Source organism: Rhineura floridana, chromosome 6, assembly GCF_030035675.1.
Source record: "Rhineura floridana isolate rRhiFlo1 chromosome 6, rRhiFlo1.hap2, whole genome shotgun sequence".
Lineage (NCBI taxonomy): Eukaryota > Metazoa > Chordata > Lepidosauria > Squamata > Rhineuridae > Rhineura > Rhineura floridana.
Genome location: NC_084485.1, coordinates 13,469,118 through 13,494,097, shown reverse-complemented (window position 1 = coordinate 13,494,097; position 24,980 = coordinate 13,469,118). Strand labels below are relative to the sequence as shown.

The window sequence follows — 24,980 nt, the reverse complement described above, 5'->3', positions numbered from 1 at the left end:
GTCAGATTTTGCAGTGGCCTATATCGATGACGTGGCCATTTTTAGCAAGTCGGTGCCTGAGCATGTCCAACACCTGACAACAGTATTGGAGGCCTTAAGAAAAGCAGGCCTCACAATAAAAGCTAAGAAATGCCAGTTTGGACTAAAGGAAGTAATCTATTTAGGACATAAGGTGGGGAGTGGGAAAATCACCCCCTTATGGAGCAAGGTGGAGGCAATACAAGCGTGGCCGATCCCCTTAACCAAAAAACAAGTAAGGGCATTTCTGGGTGTGGCTGGATTTTATAGGAAGTTTGTGAGAAATTTTGGGGAAATAGCAACCCCCTTGCATGAATTAACAAAGAAGAAGTGTTCTGAGCATGTGGTATGGACGGATAAATGTCAGAAGGCTTTTGATCTACTGAAGCAAGCCTTGTGCCAAGGACCCATATTAATAGCACCAGACTATGAGAAACCATTCATCGTGGCTACAGATGCGTCGGACCTGGCGCTGGGAGTCGTCTTGCTACAGGAGAGAGAAGGCACCAGACATCCAGTGGCGTACCTGAGTCGCAAGCTGACGCCGAGGGAGAAAAACTATTCGTCGGTCCAGAAGGAGTGCCTAGCGGTCGTGTGGGGACTGAACAAGTTGCGCCCATACGTGTGGGGACGAAGATTCACAGTGACTACGGATCATCGGGCCTTGTTATGGTTGCAGACTATGAAAAACCATAACACTATGCTGCAGAGGTGGTCCTGGGCCCTACAGGACTATCAAGTGGACTTCCAGTTCATAAAAGGCAAGGACAATGTACTGGCCGATGGACTTTCCAGGCAAGTGGCTGGGACTGCAGTGATGTGACCAGACGGAGGAACAAAGAAAGACATTTTCCCCATAGAGACTTTTATTTGTTAACGCGACGTATAAATCCTGGAACAGGAATAATACTCTGCCGTTGTTTTAAGGGGGGGGAATGTGATGTTCCTATATTAATGTATATATGGCAAGTGTTGGTTGTTTAGAAGATACATGGTAAGTGGAGTGAAAGAGGAGGGGGAGTGAATGGGCAGTAGAATGCTAGATGATTGGCTGAGTGTTTAAAATGGCTGAACGTATAAAAGGAAGAGTGAGAGTGGAATCAGGGGGGAGAAGAGAAAGAATGGATTGCTTGGTGGGGTTTGAGAGAGTTGTTTGCCAGGAGAGAGTGGAGAAGGAGGGGGGGTGGAGTTCGGATTAGTATTGAGTAAAACCATATGCTTATGTGCCTTAAGAAGAAATCTTGTTAATCTTGTTAGCTTTGTTATCTTTAATAAATACTTAATTTGGTTTACCAAAGGCCTGATCCTTGGCTGGGGTTTCACAGACCAGAAGGGAGGGTAAGGTAATGACCAAGGCTGAAGGGGAACTGTAACAAATGGTGGCAGCGGTGAAGAGAATAACAATACCAGTATTCAGAGTCTCTGGGAATACTAGTATTAGGACGTGACTGGTGGTTGCCTAGCAGGGGGATCTGTTGAGATCTGTGCTAGAGCGGGGAGAGAAAAATTAAAATAAAGGACAGTCCGGACTGGTGGAGTCCCTGGTGGTGCCTAGTGACAGGCAGTAGTCACGCGCAGGTAGGAACCTGACAGAGAGAGCCAGGGAAGGACGCCTCACAGGGCAGGGAGAGTGAGCGATCTCTTACTTTTAAACCATTTAGGAGGGCAGGTGGGGGGAGGGAATAGGGGTGGACGGCAGGGAGAGTGAGCGATCTTACTTTTAAACCATTTAGGAGGGCAGGCGGGGGGAGAGAATGGGGGTGGGGGCAGGGAGAGCGAGCCATCTCTTACTTTTAAACCATTTAGGAGGGCAGGCGGGGGTAGAGAATGGGGGTGGGGGCAGGGAGAGTGAGCGATCTCTTACTTTTAAACCATTTAGGAGGGCAGGCGGGGGGAGGGAATGGGGGTGGGGCAGGGAGAGTGAGCGATCTCTTTTAAACCATTTAGGAGGGCAGGCGGGGGAGGGAATGGGGGTGGGGGCAGGGAGAGTGAACGATCTCTTTTAAACCATTTAGGAGGGCAGGCGGGGGGAGGGAATGGGGTGGGGGCAGGGAGAGTGAGCGATCTCTTTTAAACCATTTAGGAGCGCAGGTGGGGGGAGGGAATGGGGTGGACAGCAGGGAGAGTGAGCGATCTTACTTTTAAACCATTTAGGAGGGCAGGCGGGGGGAGGGAATGGGGGTGGGGGCAGGGAGAGTGAGCGATCTTACTTTTAAACCATTTAGGAGGGCAGGCTGGGGTAGGGAATAGGGGTGGGGGTAGGGAGAGTGAGCGATTTTACTTTTTACTGCTGGGGGGGTCCCTGCAGGGGCGGCGGCTGCTCAAGTCCTCCTGTCTATCTGCACTGCAGTCCCTGCTGCCTGACTGAGAAAGAGCGGGAAGGCGGCCAGCTACAGCTCAACAGTATGCGTGTGTCAATCACGCATGCGTGGCTGAGGGGGCCAATGAAAAGCCGGAGATCCTCCAGTTTAAACAAAATATTGCCGGAGGCCGGAGATGGCCCCCTTTTGCCGGAGACTCCAGCAGAAAACCGGAGACCTGGGAACCCTACATTGAATAGAAGGGTGTGCGATGCCCGAAAACCGCCGTAAAAGCGGAACAAGTGCCGTATGAGTGGGGCTTTAGTCTAATTGTGTCTAATTGAGACTGCTGCATTAGCGAAGCGCCGTAAAGTGAAGTGCTGTAAAGCGGGGCCCTACTGTATTTGGAATGTTGAGAAAGTGCCGTAGGCGCCAGTCACAAAATGGCTTTTGTGGGAGTGTAGCATAACACAAAATGGCTTCCGGGTGTCTGTGTAAGAGACACTGAGCCAGTGCAAAAAGGAACTGTGCAGGAAAACCAAACAGTGTCTCGTGCATTGTGGATTTCTGGGGGGATATTCACTGAGACCTTTCACAAGCTCCATTCAAGGTCCTGGTGGGGCACATTGGTGCCTGCGGGTGCTGTGTTGGTGAACCTTACATTAATGCAATCTGCGCTCCAAGCAATGAGAAGTTGCCAAGGTAATGCTGCTAGCTTTTCTTTCCAGTCCCCAACTCCCAGTGTCTTTCGCAGTATTTCGTTTCAAATAGACAAGCAGAGCCAAAGCAGAGGCAAACAGCAGATGCCCCTGTAATGCTGTAGTTACCCATCATCAGATCCCTAGAGAGAAAGCCTATACCCCACCTCTCAAGGTTCTTCACCTTTAGCTGACCCACAACCTGCTTTCTCTCCTTCTACCAATTGGAAACTGCACTGCCAACTTCTTTTTCTCTTGCACAGTCTGCCAAACACTCCCTTTGGACCCCACCCCTGCAGGTGAATGGCCTATTCAGGAAACATCCACTGCCACATTAAGGTTCTTTTGTCAAATCCGGGACTCCCATCCGGAGTCAAGTTGGGTAAAACCAGAGTGATAGACATGGTAATTTGATAGCAAATTCACAGCAATGTCTGCATCATGATGTCAGAACATACTGTCCTATGTGCACATGAACCCTATTTTTTTTTTTTTAAGAAAAATATCAGCGTTTCTGTTAAAAGTGAAATTGACTTTTTGCAGTGCCGGAACCCTTCATTTTGAACAAAATTTCAGCAGAATCCTCTCAGTAAAATCCTTTCAAATGATTTTTAAAAATGCCTGCTGCTAATGGTACCAAATAACATAATGCTGATTTAAAAAAAAAACCTTGGGTGGTAATCAACTAAAAAGTTGTTCTAGTGCAACGGGATTTACTCTCCCAGTGGGGGCTCTGTGCCCTACCCAGATGTGCTCTGGAGGGTTGGGGGAGCCCCCAGAACCCATTTAGGGTGTGTGCAGGGGGAGGAGAGGGGGAGACCATTCCATTGTGCAAGGAGAAATCTTTGCACTGATGGAATGATCTGCTTAGTGCTGTGTGAATACAGCCCCTTGTATTTTCAGATCAACTTTATTCTGCATGTAACAATACTACAAACAACTTATTTAGTGAGAAGGATGTGATTTTTTTGCTATCAGTAGATGTTTTATAAGTCAGAAGAATATTGGATAGCTGTAGCCTTATGTCATGTTCTGAGTTTAGCCTACAACAATACTGTGTTTTTATTGCATATCTCAAAAATGGTGATTCACATGGCTGCAAATGGAAGTAACTTCTTTACTACAATTTGTGAAGTATCAGGAAACTCTTCCTTTAGAACAGCCCAAAAGTTAACAAAAGGAATTTCTGTAAATTTGTAATTTAAAGTTAAGTCAGTAGTTATTTCTGGTAATTGTTCTACCTTGTTTTATAGTTAGAACTTGTTCTTGTACAGAGGATATAAATGGATCGTCACTGGAGGTTTCTGTTTCAGGTGGAAAATATTCCTTGATTGTTACTTGGAGATCATATAAATGTTCCAATATGTCAAAGAAAGCATCTTTATTAAATCTCAAGTTCAGTAAAAAAAATCACACAATGTAGGAAAACATTCTGTATTTTTTTTAAGCACAAATTCTCTAGTATTCAAGTTTGTGTTAGAGTGAATCAATTTTTTGACTTGCAGATAGTTATACCTTGAAGCGACACATTCTGCTCATTTATCCTTGCAAAAATATCAGCAAGCTATGGTACTTGCTGCAGCCCCACACTGTCAGAAAAACGTGAAGGAAATTTGAACAGGTGATCAATGCTAAAGAGCAAAATTCCTGAACACAGAGTAAATACACAAAGCAATAGTTTACCTCAGGAAAAACATCTGTATGCAACAGTAATCGTTGCTTCCCATTTTGCTGCAAAGAGCACTGGAAAGTCTTGATCCAATATAATTAACAACCTTTACAGTTTCGTATAACACAGTTTTCAGCATACTGGGAATCTTTTTCACTGCAAGGGCTTGATGGTAAATAAGGCAGTGATGGCTTTCCATTTTGGTGCAATAGCTTTAGTGCGTTTCTTATCATTGCCCATGCACCCTGCATGCAAACATCAACGTATTGTTCCCAAGTAAGTCCTTTTTCAATCATACACAAATTAAAGAGATCAAACATTTCTTCACCTGTTGTAAAAGTAGGCCAAGGTTTACATATAAGCATTTCCTGTTCAACTGCATTGTTCATGACAGTGCTCACTCGCACGGAATATTGCCATCTTTTCTTTTTTGCTTCCCATGACAACCAATATGTGCTGGCACCCATGACACTTTTATCAAGGTAAGAGTACCGGCACCTCATTTTTTATCAAAAAAAAGCACACCACCCCCTCACAAATGCAGTCAAAATGCAGCAACATCAGTGGCACAGCAAAACCGCCACAAATTTTGATTAATGTTATTAACTTGCAGTCTGATAGCCATGATTCTCCTCAAAACAACAGAATTTGAAAGTGGCACTGTTTTGACAGTTTTCTGTTGTTTATCGCTAAACACGTCCGAAACAATCTTTTTTTCACCATGGTGTAATACGATTTTCACGAATTGTGTGGGCTTTGCCACAACAAACAATGCAACAGCTCATGTTTTAAGATGCTTCACTACAATTTTCATTTTCCTTACTTCAGCCAGTGTTTGGGGGGATAGTTTCAGTTCATCACATTTTCACTTTAAAAAATAGAAACTTTATTTTTTAAATTCACTGTGTTTTGTTTGTAAATGCCTTTATAAAAACCAAGGCACTATTTTTTAAAAACACTGTACATCAGGATCACTAGACATAAACCCAAACTGGAGATAGCTATCATATTTGTGTTTCTTCTGTAGTTGGCATTTGGTACTTGGATTAGGCTCATGGGTGGTTTATTTCATCGTCAAAGTCTTGGTTATTAAAACTTTTGTTTTCTTGGCTCTTCAAACTTCCTGATTTTATCCAATTATCTGTAATGGGCAGTCGTGTGCTGGTAAATATTTAACAACAGGCTCTCTGGAAAAAAAAATCCAAGCTGGATTTAGAAAGGGAAGAGGCACCAGAGATCATATTGCAAGCATACACTGGATAATGGAATGGACCAAGGTATTTCAGAAGAAAATCACCCTGTGCTTTACAGATTACAGAAAAGTCTTTGATTGTGTAGATAACAAAACACTATGGAACGATTTTAAAAGAAATGGGGGTACCACAGTATCTGATTGTCCTGATGCACAACCTATACTCTGGACAAGATGCTAGTGTAAGGACAGAATATGGAGAAACCAATTGGTTCCCCATTGGAAAGGGTGCGAGACAGGGGTGTATTTTATCACCCTATTTGTTTAATCTGTACACAGGAAATATCATACGGAAAATGGGATTGGACCAAGATGAAGGAGGTGTGAAAATTGAGGGAGAAATATCAGTAATTTAAGATATGTAGATGATACCATACTCTTAGCAGAAACCAGTAATGATCTGAAACGAATGCTGATGAAAGTTAAAGAGGAAAGCACAAAAGCAGGACTACAGCTGAACGTCAAGAACACTAAAGTAATGATAACAAGATTTATATAACTTTACAGTTGACAATGAGGACATTGAAGTTGTCAAGGATTATATGAATACCTCGGCACAGTCATTAACCAAAATGGAGACAATAGTCAAGAAATCAGAAGAAGGCTAGGACTGGGGAGGGCAGTTATGAGAGAACTAGAAAAGGTCCTCAAATGCAAAGATATATTACTGAACACTAAAGTCAGGATCATTCAGACCATGGTTTTTCCAATCTCTATGTGTGGATGTGAAAGTTGGACAATGAAAAAAGTGGATAAGAGAAAAATGAACTCGTTTGAAATGTGGTGTTCGAGGAGTGCTTTGTGCATACCATGGACTGCGAAAAAGACAAATAATTGGGTGTTAGAACAAATTGAACCAGAACTTTCACTAGAAGCTAAAATGATGAAACTGAGGTTGTCATACTTTGGACACATAATGAGAAGACATGATTCACTAGAAAAAACAATAATGCTGGGAAAAACAGAAGGGAGTAGAAAAAGAGGAAGGCCGAACAAGAGATGGATTGATTCCATAAAGGAAGCCACAGACCTGAACTTACAAGATCTGAACAGGGTGATTCATGACAGATGCTCTTGGAGGTTGCTGATTCATAGGGTCGCCATAAGTCATAGTCGACTTGGAGGCACATAACAACAACAACCTCTTCAAAGTTCTGATAAGCCTCTTGTTTTAATTAAAATAATAATTATAAATTCTTGCTCTTATCACTAATGGGAGTTAATTATCTTGCATATGCCCATAGTAAATTTTCAGATACTTTCAGACCCTCAGCAATTTTCAAGTGGTCTATGTAGAAGAAAAGTTTGGGAACCCCTGGTCTAAGACATCTGCTTATGTCCCTATGCTGCTCTCACCCCTCATTTAGGTGCCTGGGATGCATGCGTGTGGACATACCTCCTTACAATTATGGAAAGTGATTCTTAATAATAAGTCTCCAGACACAAAGTTACATAGGTATTTATCAGTTGTTTAGTAGAAAATTCAGAAGTGCAGAGTCCCTTCATGATAGTTGCAGCCACATACACCCTTTTTTGCTCCTGGATTAAGAATGAGATCTTTGTTAATGCATTCTTTCACAACAACAAACATCTCTAGGAGCCAATCAGCATGTAAGTGGAGAGCGTTAACAACTGAGAAGAGTCTTCTCAGTGGCTGACTCACCTCCTTTCACTCTGATTGGCTCAAATCAGCAGGAAAGGCAAGGAAGCATATTAGAAGACTCTTCTCAGTGACTAACACACCCTTTTCATGCTGATTGTAGGATGCTTGGAGACATAGGGATCCTGCTCCCAAAAAAGCAGAGGGACTAAGACCCCCTGGGCGACTACCCTCCTTGTGCTTATGTACATGAGTGTAAAATATTTTGTGATGTGCAAGTTGAATATTATTTATTAAGTGTGTTTAGCATTACACTGATGGCATTCCCAAATATGTATTTTCACAAAGACTTTGGTTTTCCATAACACAGTGTTTGCCCAAGCCTCCACACTTGGGGGGGGCACTACTTGCATACCCCTTCCATAAGCACATCAAAGTTGGATACACACCTGAACCAAGACCCAGACAACAGGGCACTCAAAACAAAAAGGTAATTACAGTGGCTGAGTAGATCTTGTAGAGTGGTTATACTGACTGGGCAGCCACTGTCCTTCATATTTTACAAAATACTTTTTCCTATACAAAGATTAAATTTCTGTGTATGAAAAAGTAATATATGAAGTGGTCTCAATAGTGAGAAAAGTAAACAAGTGAATGGTGATCCAAATGTTTTCCATTCTCACGTTATGAAGCTAGCTGCCAGATGAGGGCAGTTCAGTAAGGGCAGTTCGGCAATGGAACCGACTGCCTAGGGAGGTGGTGGGATCCCCTTCGCTGGATGTCTTCAAGCAGAGGCTGGACAGCTATCTGCGGGAAATGCTCTAGCTGTGGATTTCCTGCTGTAAGCAGGGGGTTGGCCTACAAGGCCCCTTCCAACTCTATGATTCTATGATGTATCACCTTCCCTACGCATGCAGCGTAGACTGAAAAAACAGCACCCAAGCCACCATTCAATACGTGCACGTGTTCTTTCCAACATGAATCTACAGGTCTCAAAAAGTAATGTGTGACAAAGTCCTCAAACACCTTATAACATGCCTCAAACATGGTCTCTTGTTCTACCAGCATGCCTTGACACCACCACTTTGCCAAAACATAAGGATAGGTAAATTGCTTTCAGGGAGGTTCACAATTATGATTTCCTATTTATTTAATCTAAAAATATTTAAAATACATAAAAACAGCCAGGGGAAGATATTGGAGAAATATAAAATAAATACAAATTAAAAAAGGGGGGGGAGGAGGTGAAGAGACCTTAAATGGGCTACTCACCATCTCTCAGCCTATCTTCCCCTCAGTAATGGTAATGGGTATAGTTACAAAAAAGTATTTATTGTAAAAAAATGTAATATAAATTGACACTGATTATTTTACACATGAGAGAAGCCAATAATCAACTGATTTGTGTCAGGATTAGACAAATTCATGGAGGCTCCCAATAGCTATTAGCCATGATTGCTATGTTTTGCCACCACGGTTGGAGTCAGCATGCTTCAGAATAGCAGTTGCTGGAAACCATAGAAGGGGAGAGTGCTCTTGCACTCATGTCCAGCTTGCAGGCTTCCCAGAGGCATCTCGTTGGCTACTATGAGAACAGGGTGCTCAACTAGTTGGGCCATTGGCCTGATTTAGTAGGCTCATCTTACATTCTTAAACCCATATTCTCCGCAAACCCTGAAAAGAAGCATCAGCAGAGCCTTGTTTGTTTGGCACCTGTTTTGTCTGTGGTGGGACTGAAGAGAGTGTGGGTGGGGTTTCCAGGCCATCTCCCAGCCAGGCACTGACCAGACCCAGGTGCATTGTGGGCCTTCAGACAATGCTCTGTTCTGAGTTGGTGTGGCCTGTGTGGCGTTTCAATAGTAGATATGTTCTGCCCTCACCAAAAGCCGAGTGTTTCTCCTGGGCTTCAGACATGGTGAGAGGGTATTATCTATTTAGTAAGCTTGCTTTTATGGTGACTTGTCTTCTCCCTTTATGTGGCCCACCCAGGAACCCTCCCATTACCCTTCTCTTACTTTATCAGCTTAGAGTTAGGCCTGCTCATAGTTCTCCTGCCTCGCTTGGAAGACTGGAAGAGGGTAGGTGCAGGGACAAAATATAGTGAAATCTACATGTCCTACATCAGAGGTGAAGAAAGTCCGGCTCAGTGGCTGAATGTGGCCCTCTGGGCTTCTCTGTCTGGCCCTTAGAACTCTTCCCAGGCCGCACCTCTCACTAGCCTGACTTCAAACCCTGAGTGTTTTTGCCTAGCTGTCTTTGAACTCTGATAAGGCCTCTCATGTGCTTCAACTGAAGAGAGAGAGGAATTGCTCTGTTCACTTTTGCCTTCACATACTTTTTCATGGATCGCAGAGTTGAACTATGGAATTGACTCCCACAAGAGGCAGTGATAGCCACCAACCTGGATGGCTTTAAATGAGGATTAGACAAATTCATGGATAATAAAGGTATCAAAGGCTACTAGCCACTATGGCTATTCTCTTCCTCCATGGTTGGAGGCAGTATGCTTCTGAATACCAGTTGCTGGAAACTACAGGAGGGGAGAGTGCTGTGGTGCTCAGGTCCTGCTTGCAGGCTTCCCATGGGCATCTTATGAGAACAGGGTGCTGGACTAGATGGGACATTGGCCTCATCCAGCAGCTCTCTGCAATCCTCTGTGGCCCTCGAAAGGTTGTCCAGAATGGAATGTAGCCCTCAGCCCAAAAAAGGCTCCCCAGTCTGTCCTTCATAGTTCTTCACTCCCCTCTCCTGACTCCTTTGGCTACTGAAATTTCACCAGCCGTTGTCTATGCATTTTCAAGCCTGCCTTTGCAGTCTTAAGATTTGCTCCTTTAAAAAAATAAAATGGAAACTTCACTTCTCTGGATGTTGAATCCTGTACCTAATGTCCATTCCTGGGCTTATGACATGTGATGTTCTCCCCAAAAAGGCACTGTTTACTTTCCCAAATTACTTGAGAATCCTATGAGTTTGAGAAGCGTTATCTTAAAACGGTTTTAAAAACAACATGCCCCTCTTTTGATGTTTGCAGGCCTGAATCTCAAATATGGACCTTAACGTTGCTTCTTGGAACCTGCTTGCTCTACTGCACAAGGGTTGCGCTGCCCATCAGTGTCGTAGCCATGAGCGCACACTTCCAGTGGGACAAGAGGCAGTCAGGGATTGTGCTAAGCAGCTTCTTCTGGGGCTACTGTTTAACCCAGATTATCGGAGGCCACCTGAGTGACCGGTATGGACTCAACTGAATTTTTCTTGCATTGTGTTGTTTGAAAATCGCTACAACTTTTTATTTCACCCCTTGGATTTTGAGTGCAAAGTTTTGATGAATTTGTGTTTTGAACGGGAAACCTGCCCTTAAAGTTTTGTTGGCAACTCTTTGAAAACCATCCGATATGAAATCTTACAAAAGTGTCAGCTATCAAGTACTGAATCCCATTGTATGTACTCAGTCAAATACTTCCAGACACTGGAAGAGCAATCCAACTTGCTGGAAGCCGGCGGAGGCGGAGCTGGCAGCAGAGGCTGCCACATCCAGCTGCCGCTCGGAAGTCTCATGGAAGGGAAGACACTGGCGGCACCTGCACGGCACAGTGGAAGGAAACATTGCATCTATCCTTCTGCCACCCCTTTTCCCGGCATGCCGGCTGCCACAATGGAGAGCAGCAGGAGAGAAAGTCCCCTGCCCCCTCGGGCCCTCCTTTGACATACCCCCTGGAACACCCCTTTTGCAGGCTTTCCACTGCCTCCCCTTCCGCAGGGCTGGGCTTCTCCACCAGGCCTCTGGCTGTACTGGGAGGAGCTGGGACTCAGTCAGAGGTCTGCCGTATCCAGCTCCCCTCAGCCTGGCATAAATGCAAGTTGGATTGCACCCTAAGTCCCATTGCATGGCAACCATTCAATAATGTCAGATATTAAATGCCATTGTGGGTCAGCTGTTGAATACTAAAATGCCACTGGATGTCAGCAATGCGATATTGCTAAACATCAAATGTTGAAATCAAATCAGCATTTGGTGAGTATTTGGCCAGTTTTTGAGCATATAGAGAATGCCTGGAGAATATTATCTTTTCTGCGCCAGGTCAAGACTTTCCTCTTCTCCCAGGCATTTTAGCATGTGTTTTTAAATTTTTTAAATTGTGCTTTTAAATTGTTTTTTTGTGTTTTAAAGTTTGTATATTTGTTTTTAATGTTTTTAATTGCTGTAAACTGCCCAGAGAGCTTCGGCTACGGGGCGGTATATAAATGTAATAAATAAATAAATAAATATTAAACACCAGTATTTGCAGAGGAAAAATCTTGGGAGCAAGTTATTTTTCAGCTCTCCACTACAAGACTCCCTTGTGGCAGGTACTCTGATTCTCCTCTGTCTTCCAGGATAGGAGGAGAGAAAGTCATCCTTCTCTCTGCATCAGCCTGGGGCTCTATCACTGCCATCACCCCCCTGCTCATTTACGTGGGCTCTGCTCACCTGGCTCTTATGACCTTCTCCCGGTTCCTCATGGGGTTGTTGCAAGGTAAGACGATCTGCTTCCAAGAGATCCATCCACCCAAGAAATGGGGACTGGTGTTCAGTCAGTTCACGGCCATGATGAAGGATGCAGTGGAGGCTGCTCCACTAGGGTGAATGGGGCACTTCCCCACCAACTTCTGTCTGCCCTCAGCCAGCCCCCACTTGCCTGCCCTCTTATTTCCATCCAGGCCAGGGGATGGTACTAGCTGTCTGCTGAACGTTGGAAGATTCAAGACAGACAAAAGGAAGTACTTCTTCACACAGCGCGTAATTGAACTGCGGAGTTCACTCCCACAAGAGGCAATGTTGGCCACCAACTTGGATGGCTTTACAAGAGGATTGGCCAGATTTGTGAAACATATCAGTGGCTACTAGCCATGATGGCTATGATCTGCCTCCATAGTTAGAGGCGGTATGCTTTTGAATACCAGTTGCAGGAAACTGCAGGAGGGGAGAGTGCTCTCTGCATTCAGGTCCTGCTTGTGGGCTTCCCATGGGCAACAGGTTGGCCACTGTGAGAACAGGATGCTGGACTTAGGGTTGCCAGGTTCAATCCCTGAGACTGATCCTGTATCTTTAGGAGAAGAGAAAGTCAGCCAAGTGCAGGTGTTCTTGCAACGCTGTAATGGGAAAAACCACAAGGTGGAATTCCCCCTGCACAACTTTTAAAAATACAGAAGACCTCTTGGTTGCCAGGCCTGGCTTCCAAGAGGTCTTGTGTATCTTTAAAACTTGTACAGGGGGAAGGGAGAATTCCACCATTTGGTTTTTCCCATTACAATGTTGCAAGAACACCTGCACTTGGCTGACTTTCTCTTCTCCTAAAGATGCAGGCTCAGGCCCTGAGCCTGGCAACCCTAAATGTGGTGCCAAGTCTCCCTTTGACTTCAGCCCTGACATCCCATCCCAGGCTTTTCTTGAGAGTCCCCTAAACTTTTTCAGCCGCTGGGCTGTTGTGAACATTCCATGACATCATTACTGCCTGGCCGCTTGCTAAAAAGGCCTTGCAGGCAACAAGCACTTTGCAGCATGCCTCAGCCTTTATGTAGAGAGACATGCTGTTAAGGCTTCTTTGCACCTCCTGGCAAAAGTTTGGGGAGGCAATGTTCACAGTATCCCAGGTTCTGAAGAGAAAGCTGTCAGCAAAAGAATGTTGACAAACAGTGCAATTACTCTGGAGTGTGAAATCAAATGCCAGTTTGCTTAGAAGAAAAATGTAGAGAATTTGTGATGAAGAGCTTTGTAGTGTTCACAGGACCTGCATCAGACTGCTGATTAAAATGGAATTTTCTCCCTCCCCTCCCACCCTTTATTAGGGGTTTACTTTCCTGCCTTGGCAAGCCTGCTTTCTCAGAAAGTGCGGGAAAGTGAAAGAGCATTTACGTACAGCACAGTTGGCACAGGATCTCAGTTTGGGTAAGTTTCCTCCAGCAGATAGTGGGGCCACATAGACATGCAAGAGAAATTCTGCTCATGCTCATTTTCTACCTCTCTAGATCCATTATTGCAACTTGATTACAAGGGTGTCTTTATGGGGCAAGCTTTGTTGTCGTAATCGACTTGAAGGCATATAACGACTTATGGCGACCCTATGAATCAGCACCCTCTAGTAGCATCTGTTATAAAGTCACAGCGCTACTCGTACTTGTCCGTTGTTCTTTCCCCAGTAGCTCATTGAGTGCCACCTGACCTGGGGGTCTCATCTTCCAGCATTATCTCGTGTTGCATTTTGGATACTCTGTTCATAGGGTTTTTGTGGTAAGAGGCATTCAGAGGCGGTTTACCATTGCCTTCCTCTGAGTTTGGATGCATCTTAGTCTGGTGTCTCAGCTTTGACCATTCCACCTTGGGTGCTCCTGCTAGGAGTCTAGCCTCTTGGTCTAGACTCCTGACGGCATTGCTCTTAGCTTCTTCGACACTCTCAACTCCCCTCACCATGTTAAGGTGTGCATCCTAGAGGAGGATGGGGCAAACTAGTCTTTATTTATTTATTTATTTATATCTCTTCTTTCCTCCAAGGAGTTCATGGTGGCATGCACACTTCTCCCCCCTCTCCATTTTATCCACACAACAAACCTGTGAAGTAGATTAGGCTGAGAGAGGGTGACTTTGCACAAACTGTATTTGAGTTGTGCCTTGGCTCATGGGAAGAGACATAGGAAGCCACCTTATAGCAGGTCTGACTGTTTGTTTATCTAGCCCAGTATTGTCTACTCTGACTGGTAGTGACTGTCCCAAGGTCTCAGGCAGAAGGTCTTCCCCATCAACTCCGACCGTGTCATTTTTAAGTGCAGATGCCAAGAAATAAACCTGGGCCCTTCACATGCAAAGCAGACACTCTGCCACTGAGCTAAGGCCCTTCCCAAATAGGAAGACAGGAAGCTGCCTCCTCCTGAGTCAGATCATTGGTCCATCTAGCTCAGTATTGTTAACACTGACTGGCAGTGGCTTCCCAGGATTTACAGACAGAAATCTCTCCCAGCCCTATCTGGAGATGCCATTGGGGACTGAACCTGCAATCTTTTGCATGCAAAACATGTGCTCTACCACTGAGCCACGGTTCCCACTCCTGAAAGTTTGCGGCTTCTTTTTGTACTGCAAGAGCTGAACAATCTGCTGCTGTCTTGGGCGGGTCAATAGTCTTGTCCAGGGTAAAGATAATAAATCTGTCATCTCTGTGTAGCCCCCTCCCTCATCTACCTGGGATCCTGAACTCTCATTAACCTTTTCCTTGTCTCTATGGGGTGTCTCCTGATGCCAAGCGTGTAGTGCCTGGGTCCCAAGGTCAACATCAACAAGCAACCAGTCCAATCCCATAATTGTAACTGGGTGTGCAATACCTGAAAGATTGTCTTTCCCCTTATATACCCAGTTGGTCACTGCGCTCTACAGGCGAGGGCCTCCTGCAGATACCATCTTATCAGGAAGTCCATTCTGTACAATATAGGAATCGGGTCTCCAGTGTAGTGGCACCTACCCTTTGGAATTCCCTCCCTTTAAAGATTAAACAGGCATAATCTCGGTTGTCTTTTCGGAGCATACTGAAGACCTTCCTCCTTCAACAAGCCTTTTAAGTAAAGACCGTATCCCAGTCTGCATCTGTGTTGGAATTGTTTTTAAAAGGTTTTTTTTAAGGTGTTTTATTTTGAATGATGTTTTAAAGATATTTTTGAAGATTTTTTTTTTACATATTTTATAGATGTTTTTTAGTGTTTTATTGCCTGCTGTCCTGGGCAGGTGGAACAGCCTGGCCACGTTGATTTATGCATTGGTAACCTCATTATCCTCCTTGGCGCAGAGTGGTAAGCGGTGGTAACGCAGCCGAAAGCTCTGCTCACGGCCGGAGTTCGATTCCAACAGAAGGAGGAAGTCGAATCTCTGGTAAAAGGGGTCGAGGTCCACTCAGCCTTCCATCCATCTGTGGTGGGTAAAATGAGTACCTGGCATATGCTGGGGGGTAAAGAAAGGCCGGGGAAGGAACTGGCAATCCCACCCCATATATACGGTTTGCCTAGTAAACGTCGCAAGACGTCACCCTGAGAGTCGGAAATGACTCGCACTACAAGTGCGGGGACACCTTTACCTTTACTTTAACCTCATTATTTGAATATTGCCCGACATAGAGTTGGGCCAGGTCTGAAATTGCCAGATGGTGCAAAATACTGTGGCTAGACTGTTGGTTGGGACAGACTATTGCCAGCACATAACTCTAGTGCTTAAATCCTTGCACTGCCTGCCCATAGGCTTCTGAGCAAAGTCCAAGTTCTTGTAGTAATTTCATAAGGCCCTTAACAACTTGGGTCCAGGATACCTTAAGGACCATCTGATTCCTTATATTTCTGCCTGATCACTGGGGGAGTCACTGTAGTGGTCCCCCATGGCTTAAATGTATAGCTTGTATACACCAGGAGCCATGCATTCAATATTATGGGTCTGATTCTGTGGAACTCCTTCCCTGCTGAGCCCTCTCTGTTGAACTTCTGGTGTTTGGTGCTGAAGACCTTTTTTATTTCAGCAGGCATTTTAAGTGAATTTTCTGAAGTTATGTTTTAACTTACTTTACTGTCACTGTATCCTGTTAACCTTACCATACATTGCTCAGAGGCTATGGTGTTAAACGGTGTATAAATCATTGGGATAATAAATAACAGTGTCGTGTGGTTGGTCCAGTTTGATCTCCCAACCTTTGTTTAAGCTGTTTGTTAGATGATAGAATGGCAAGCAAGGGCCAGGAGCGGTCAGTAGACCTGTTGTGCTAACCTGACCTTCTGTCACTGCTGTCGTTTTGGTTTTTTGGGGGGCAAGGTAATGGTGAGGTTGGCACAGAGCAGATGCACCGATTGTGCCAATCCAGTGCTCCCACCTGTGTTTTTGCACCGCACCACACTGAGCTCACCCCCAACTTGACCCTCTCCCTTCCAGCAAGCCATAGTGATGGCGGCGACAGGAGGTCAGGTCAGCGCCACTGACTGCTACTGACAAACACGTTGTTTTTATTTTCCTTCCCCTTCCAGGACGCTGGTGATGGGTGCAGCAGGGTCCCTTCTCCTTGACTGGTATGGATGGGAGAGTGTCTTCTATTTCTCGGGTTCGCTGACGCTGCTCTGGGTTTACTGCATGTGCAAATACCTCGTGAATGAAAAGGGTAAAAAGACATTTCCTCTTATCGTATCCCTTCCCTTCCAACACCTGCTGGCTCAGGCTGATGAACAGCAACCTAAAGTGTGCTTGTGTCAACTCTTGTGTTTGCTGAACAAAGTATATTATGACACAGAAGGCTAATCTGTTGTAAGGAATTATGGGAAGGGTGTGTAATATCAAAAACACAAAGATCTGTAATTATCAGAATGTTGGGAAAGTTTTGGAAGCAATCTTAACAGCTCAATAAGATGGATTTTAATTACATTGCTGTTAAAACATATTTCTCTATTAATGGTTCTAAATTATTATATTTTGTACAGATAAAAATAGAATTTAAAAAGCCTATATTGTATAAAAACCATTATATTTAACAGAGTGTGTATATCGCTTGATTGTAAATAGAACCTCTAAGCGGTTTACCAAGCAAAAACATTAAAATTGTCAATAAAAGACAAAGTTAAAAACAGGTTTTAAAAAAATTCAAAGTAAAATTAAAATCAACACTTAAGCTAAAAACAGTTTGGAACACATGTCAGCCTCCATATGTCTGGATAGGCTTGCATGAACAAAAATGTCTTTAGCAGGAGCCAAAAAATGTACAGCGAAGGTGCCTGCCTGATGTTCCAAAGTGTGGGTAATATAATATGTACTAATATCTCTGCAAATGTGTATGTGTGTGTGTGTCCTGATGAAATCTCAGGTTATAGCTCAGTTTCAGTCTCTTTGCATGCATTTCTTTGAAAGTTAGTTTAGCTGCACTTGAGTTGGTCAGATACCTTGGAGGAGGGAAGGGTGTGAGAATGTTGATTCCATAGAAAAGCCCTGTTTAGTCTTTCAGTACTTTTGGGTAGTTAACCCATGAAGGTGCTCTCTAGAATGTTCTGGGCTGGGCTAGTCCTCCCCATAGATGCCAGCATGTCAGCCCTGATTCATCAGGGCTTATGTCCCCGTAGAGCCAGGGTGGGGAGATGTGTGGCCCTCTAGATGTTGCTGAATGACAACTCCCATTATCCCCGTCATTGGCCATACTGGCGGAGGCTGATGGGAGCTGAAGTCCAAGAAGATCTGAAGGGCACCATGTTGGCTACTCCTAAGTCACTGCTTAAGATTCTATTTTGATTTGCAACAATAACAAAGCAATTTACATTGTAAAAACTGTACAAAATGCCATAAAACTAACATAATCAGTAAAACATCACAATGCCACAATAACTGGGACCTGTGCTAGCAGTCAGGCAAGGCCAGGGTAAACATATGGGTCTTTAACTGGCTGACTAATTTCAGTAGGGAGAGTGTTCCTCATAGTGGCCCCACACTAGAAAAGTCCTTCCTCTGGACTCTCCCCACTCTCTCCTCTGTAAACTGTGGTCCAGTGAGAAGGGTCCCATCTTCTGACCATAATGACCTGGGAGTAATTAGGGCCGTTTAGGGCTTTATAGAGCCAGTGTGGTGTACTGGTTAAGGTGTTGGGCTACGACCTGGGAGACCATGGTTCAAATCCCCACACAGTCATGAAGCTCACTGGGTGACCTTGGGCCAGTCACTGCCTCTCAGCCTCAGAAGGAGACAATGGTAAACCCCCTCTGAATACTGCTTACCATGAAAACCCTATTCATAGGGTCGCCACAAGTTAGAATTGACTTGAAGGCAGTCCATTTCCACATTTCCAGGGCTTTATAACTAAAAGTGCCATCTTCACCTTGTCTCAGTAGCTAACCAGCAACCCCATGCAACTCCTTCAGCACAGGTGTTATGTGTACTGATGCTCAAGATCCCCTCATGGCTGCTTCCAGCAAGACAACATGGTACCTTGCAGTGCCCCACAGCATAGCTGCGGGGGTGGGCGGGCGTGAGGAACAGTCACCCAGTGCCACTCTCTGAACTCAACCTCATAGATTGGAGAAGAACCACTGATGTAAATGTCTCCTAAGGTAGCACACAGCATGGTGGGGTGGCAGTGCTCTCCTGACCTCCTGACAGCTGCTTGCTGGCAGGGAGAGGTGCCAAGGAGGTGCAAACGCACTAGTGGAGCCAATCTGGCGCTCCCACCAGTGCATTTGCACCACACTGTCTTCCTTATTGCCTCACCTCTCCCTGTCTCAGTAAGTAGCAGCAACCCAGAAGTTGGGAGGCCAGGTGAGCACCGCTGTCCCCCTTGCCATCCACTACTGTCCTACACCTAACCCACAGAGTCAGTTCAGAAGGATACTGTAGTCAAAAGCCATTGAGAGATAAAGCAGAAGCAACAGGGTCACATTTCCCCATCAGACTCCTGATAAAGGTCCTCCATCAGTGTGACCAAGGTCAGTTTGGTCTTGTATTCAGATTGAAATGGGTCTGGATCACGGGATCTCAAACTGTCGTTAATTCAGGCATGTCCACATTGAAAATTCATATTGATTTTTAATTGTCTTTTTTGATTGCTTCTTTTACTTCTTACGTTGTATTTTCTTTTATTTCAACTTGAACTCTATGGAATGCAAATTGCCAAGCAATAAAATGAAATAGAAGAAATAAAAGCAGCACCAGGGGAAAAAAATTAAAAATCATACAGCATCTAGCATAGTGCGTTACAGTTACTACAACAGGCAAAATAACCATGAAATGGTCCACCAAGATTCTCAGCAATTTTCCAGTGGTCTGTTGGGATAAAAGTGTGGGGTCCACTGGTCTAGATAGTCTGTACACATACCAGCACACACATGCACGCGAACACAGTGCGTCTGTACACATTTGATATTATTAAGCCATGGGCTTCGATGCATCTTGTTTCCTCTGTGTAGCGATCATCATCCCGTTGGAAGACTTAGCAAAGGGCTTCTCCTTATCCAAACAGACCAAAGTGCCTTGGAAACAGCTATTTAAAAAGGCCCCTGTGTGGTGAGTCACTCTTATGTATTCCTCTGCTCATCTGTTGCATTTTGCAGGGTCTAGTCCAGCCTCCACAAGCCTGGTGCCGTCCAGGTGTTTTGAACTACAACTCCCATCAGCCCCAGCCTGTAAAAGGGAGCCTATGCTCATACAGTTGCATGTGCATGGGCTCTTCATGCATTGGGGTCCCCAACTGCGTGAAGAGTTCTCTACAGACATGCTAGTGAACATGCAGAGATCAAGTGGAGTGGGGTCAGCAGATGCCCTCCTGCTTTCTCCTACATGCATTGAGAAAAATATACAAGCAGGGCTGATGCTTTCACTGCTTCTGCCTACGAACTGGTCATTTTCATTTCTTTTTCCCTTGTGACCACAGCTGGTGGTCAGCTGACACAGAACCTTAAAACTCTGTTTTTGTTGTTTTTAATGTACGTTTCTAGTCCTCATGGCAGCTCAGTAAGTTTGAAAATGTATGCACTGTGTGTGTGTGTAGAGGGTAGAATTTGTGCTCCCTGAATAACAACACACCCTTCCCATTAGTCATTTCCCTCTAGGATATACTCTCATTGCCTATCATCTGCCCATACCTTTCTTCCTGCCACCACACTGATGTCACATCCACAAACATTTTTAAAATGGTCAGGCCTGTCTACTTCCCTCTACTTTCTTCAATAAACCCCAAATCCACCACGTCTTGCTCCGTGATAGGGCTACTATAATTCACAATTCATCAGAAGCTGCCTTATGCCACATCACACTATTTGTCTGTCTAGCAAGCTCAGTATTCTCTACTCTGGCTGGCAGTGGCTCTCCAGGGCCTCAGGCAAAAGTCTTTACCAGCACCTGTTACCTGATCCTTTTTCAAGTGGAGAAGCTCAGGAACGAACCTGGGAACTTCTACATCAGGGATGGAGAGCCTTTGACCCACCAGATTTGTTGGACTCCCCAGTGTTCCCAGCCAGCATGGCCAATGGTCAGGGATGATTGGAGTTGATGTCCAGCAATATCTAGAGGGTCACAGGGTTCCTGCTGTTGTGCTACATACAATGCATGTGCTCTGCAACTGAGCTGAGGTCCCTCCAGTTATTTTACTTGCTCAGTTTCCTTGAAAATTGTTCTGTGATTTTTTTTTGGTGTGTGTGTATACCCTGATGATCCCCCATATATATCTAACCATGACTTTCCCCATATATATCGGCAGGGCAGTGATCGCAGCTCAGCTGTGCGCAGCCAGCACCTTTTTCACCCTGCTGTCCTGGCTGCCGACTTTCTTCAAGGAAACGTTTCCCGATTCGAAAGTAAGCTGGTGTTGCATCCAAGATGGGAAAGCAAAGGACAGTCAACGGGGCTGTGATTGGCCCCCAACGCACAATTGGAGCTTCTAGCTCTCAGTAGGATTGCTAGGTGGGCCACCTGGACATCCTGCCTGTTCTTTTAAAGCAGGGATGGAGAACCTGTGGCCCTTCAGATGTTGTTGGACTACAGGTCCCATCAGCCTCAGCCAGCATGGCCAATGGGCAAGGAGTTGTAGTCCAGCAGCATCTGGAAGGCCACCCAATTCCCATCCCTTCTGTATAAAGCAGTCTGTGCTCCTTGTCTCAGCCTTGCGTTAGTAACCACAGTGGGGAAATATGTGGGATTGGTGATGGTAGGGACCCCTTCCCAACCATGGGTGAATGGATGCAGGTTGGAACAAAAGGGTCTGTCAGTTTCACTTCTCTCACTTTCTCATTTTCCCAATCTTAAGTTCAGTTCTGCAGGTTTCTGCAATAATTTGCTTTTTTAAAAAAACACACAAAAAACTAATTTTAGTGCAAATTTCTCCTAATAAGCACATTTTTGTCTGCTGTGTTGACATCTGCAGAACCAGGAGCTCCCTATCCCTTTATGTTCGATACCATTCCTCCATTGGTGCCTTAATCCAAAAATTGTAGTAGTAAATGTTTTACCATAAATATTGTGCTGACTTTTACTACAGTGCCCCAACATAGTATCACTCTAGGCACTGCAGGAAATATGATGGCTCAAGAGAACCAACCCCCAGGTCTTTTGCACTAAGCCTTGGATCTCCTATCCTTCCTGCCTTCACTTCTTTAAATTCAAACTTTTTTTTCAAAACCCTTTGCTTTCAGAGCTGCTGGGCAGTGCCAGTGAGACCCCGGCCATCTACCATTTTAATTTGCTCAGAGACCTAGGTGCCATCTGCACTATGCATTTAAAATAGCATGATACCAGTTAAACAGCAATTGGCTTCCCCCAATGAATCCTGGGAACTGTAGTTTGATAGGGGTTATGAGAGTTGTTGGAGACCCCTCTTCCCCCTCACAGAGCTACAATTCCCAGAGTTCCCTAGGAAGAGGGACTGATAGTTAAACCACTCTGGCAGTTGTAGCTCTCTGAGAGGAAGAAGGGTCTCCTAGCAATTCTTATAATCCTTAACAAACAACAGTTCCCAGGATTCTTTCGGGGAAGATGTAACTGTTTAAAGTGGTGGTGCTCTAAATGTATGGTGCAGATGTGGCTCTAAATGTGTGTGTGTGTGTGTTTATAAAACATGTGCAAATTTGTGTGGTGGGTCTTTGGCCTGAGTACCTAGTAATGCTTCTGCAGGACACATACTTTCCAGTCACCCAAAGGTAAAAACTGCACTAGGGAGCACAGGTGTGGCTTGTGCCCAATCAGGAAGAGCAGTTTCAGCCCCCATGGGCCCTTAGCAGCTGCTGAGGATGCGGGACATGGTGCCGGCTTGGTAAGAAGTGTAGTGGTTCCATCTGCTGCTGTCTGGGAAAATGCATTTATTTCTTTATGAATTAAAAAAAATGCCTTTCTTCCAAAAATGGCTAAAGTAGCATGCAAAACAGACTTCTCCAACCTGGTGCTGCTCAGATATTTTGAACTACAATCCCCTTCAATCCTAGCCATCATAACTAGTGGTCAGGGGTGATGGGAGTTGTAGTCTCTAACATCTGGAAGGCACCAGATTGCGGAAAGCAGATCCGAACTGAAAGGAGGTTCACATCTTTTAAATAACTGCAAACCACATGTGTTTATGGCTGCATTAGGTATAGACTTGCTTGGTGCTTATACAAAATCAGAGAAGTGTGCATCATGCTATGTAACTGATGATGTCACTAGACTCGTGCTTAGATAGCAGTCTGGGAAACATTTGTTCCTAATGTTCTGTGGAAAAAGGGTTGTCTGCATCATGCAGAACAGTAATAATTGTTCAGTAAGGTGGGAATTGAAATCCTTAGTAGGAAGACTCATTGTGGTAAAATTGCACCACCTACTGTTCAAATGCACACACAACAAACAAACTCTTCCTATCGTATAAATAGGTATTTTTCAGCAACTGGGTGGGCAGCCCAGATTGACTTAAAAGTGAGGCTGGGTGAAGACATTTTGCTGCCTGAGGAGAAGGAAAATATGCCCCTCCTCCATTCCACATACAGAAGTTGCCTGGACTGGTAGCTGAATCTTACTTCAGCACAGGACAGCATCTTCCATTGCAGCCAAGGCAGCAGGCTAGTTTTATTTATTTATTTATACCCCGCCTTTCTTTTCATGATAGAAACCCAAGGCAGCTTATATATGGTTCCCAGGCAGTCTCCCATCCAGGCACTGACCATACCTGACCCTGCTTAGCTTCAGCAGGGAGCTGGCCTCATGTGCCTTCAGATCATCACCTGGGAGGGTCCAGGACAGGTCATGTGGCATACATAGCTCTGTCCTCCAGCAGAGGAGAGCAGTTGGGAAGGGGAGGCGGGCTCAGAAGAAGCAGACGGGCTGCTGCTTACAAGCTGCTGTCTAGGGCTGGCCCAACCGTTAGGGCAGGGTGAGCCAATTCCTTCAGGCAGCAGATGCTGGGGAGCAACAGTGAGGCATTGGAGGACAGATCTGTGGGAGCCACATGGTCTGCCCGGCATCCCTAAGCTAGCCGGCTGCTCTCGGGTGCAGCAGAGGCCACTATCCTGTCACCACAGTTAAGGTAAGATTCAGTGGCCAGTCCAAGTGGAACAGTGTGTATGTGTATAATGGAAAATGGGGGTGTGATCTTGTGCTTTACCTCAGGCAACGAAATGGCATGGGCCAGCCCTGCTGCTGCCTGAGGCAGTTGCCTCACTCCACTCAATAATAGGGCCAGCCCTGCTTAAAAAGCCTCCTTTCCCCCATGCTTGGGCCGAAATACACACAATGTGTCTTCGTGCTAGAAGAGAAGGGCCCTAGCTCAGTGGCAGAACACCTGCTTTGCATACCATCCCAGGTTCAATCCCTGTCATCTCCAGATTTGGCTCTCTGGAATCCTGGAGAGCTTCTGCCAGTCGCTGTAGAACAGTAGTCTTCAACCTTGAGGCCCCTGACCAATGCCTAAGCTGCCTGAGGATGAGGAGAGTTGTAATCCAACAGCATCTGGGAGTCCAAGGTTGCAGAGCCCTGGACTGGAGACTCTACTGAGCTAGATAGACAATGGTCTTGACTTGCTATAAGGCAGCTTTCTGTGTTCCTTTGCCAGCATCCCACCATCCCAAGAGACTTCTGGGATGAAGATAATGCAACGTCAAGCTCTACTTTATTTATTTATTTAGGCTATTTCTTTACAACTTAATATATATATATATATATAAATATATCTCTTAAGTGGTGTACAGAAGGGTAAAATAACAAATGTTATAAAAATATGCAACAAAACTATAATGAAAATACATAATACAAATTAACAAAACAATTTCCTCGCACTTCCCCACTCAACATCTCTCATCCTTCTGGCTCTCCAATCATCCATCCTGTCTCTCTCTCCAGCCACCTTGGGCCCAACAAACGCAAATCAGCCCCAATGTCTCACAAGAAAGAAGGTACTTTGTAAAAACGTGAAGGTGGCTTATACAGAGAGCCAGATCTTGGGTCCATCTGCCCTAGTACTGTCTAGACCAGGTGTGGGGAACCTTTGGCCCTCCAGATGTTCTGACCTACAACTCCCATCAACCTCAGCAAGCATGGCCAATGACCAGGGATGATGGGCGTTGTGGTTCAGCAACATCTGGAGGGCCAAAGGTTCCCCACACCTGATCTAAGCCTCTGTCAGTGGACTAGCTTTTCTTTGTGTGTGTTCACATTTCTTCATTCTTTTCAGGGGTGGATATTTAATGTCGTTCCATGGCTGGTGGCGATTCCAACAAGTTTGTTCAGTGGATTCCTTTCTGACCAATTTATCAATCACGGTAACTTGGTGTTTTTTTCATTTTGAGGTCTCCATGCAGCGGGGGCGTGTGTGTTAGAAATCTAACAGGTATAAGTTTATTCACTGATGGGGAAAGCTTCACCTCCTGAACTTCAGCTTGTCTTGGGCTTATGTACATCTTAAAATGCACAGGATTGTTGCCAGGAACAATATTGCCAGCCTAAAAAACAGAGCCTAATAGG

At 45.0% G+C, this 24,980-nt stretch overlaps 1 protein-coding gene across 1 annotated transcript in view; it reads left to right on the top strand.

Annotated features, from left to right (window-relative positions):
• The window catches only part of SLC17A9 (solute carrier family 17 member 9), a 51,170-nt gene that overhangs the window by 14,953 nt on the left and 11,237 nt on the right, over positions 1–24,980 (top strand). The window contains exons 2-8 of the mRNA XM_061631029.1: positions 10,569–10,766; positions 11,912–12,051; positions 13,364–13,463; positions 16,562–16,692; positions 19,472–19,568; positions 20,761–20,857; positions 24,691–24,778. Of these exons, the coding sequence (XP_061487013.1) occupies positions 10,569–10,766; positions 11,912–12,051; positions 13,364–13,463; positions 16,562–16,692; positions 19,472–19,568; positions 20,761–20,857; positions 24,691–24,778 (851 nt within the window). The remainder of the gene's footprint in view (positions 1–10,568; positions 10,767–11,911; positions 12,052–13,363; positions 13,464–16,561; positions 16,693–19,471; positions 19,569–20,760; positions 20,858–24,690; positions 24,779–24,980) is intronic.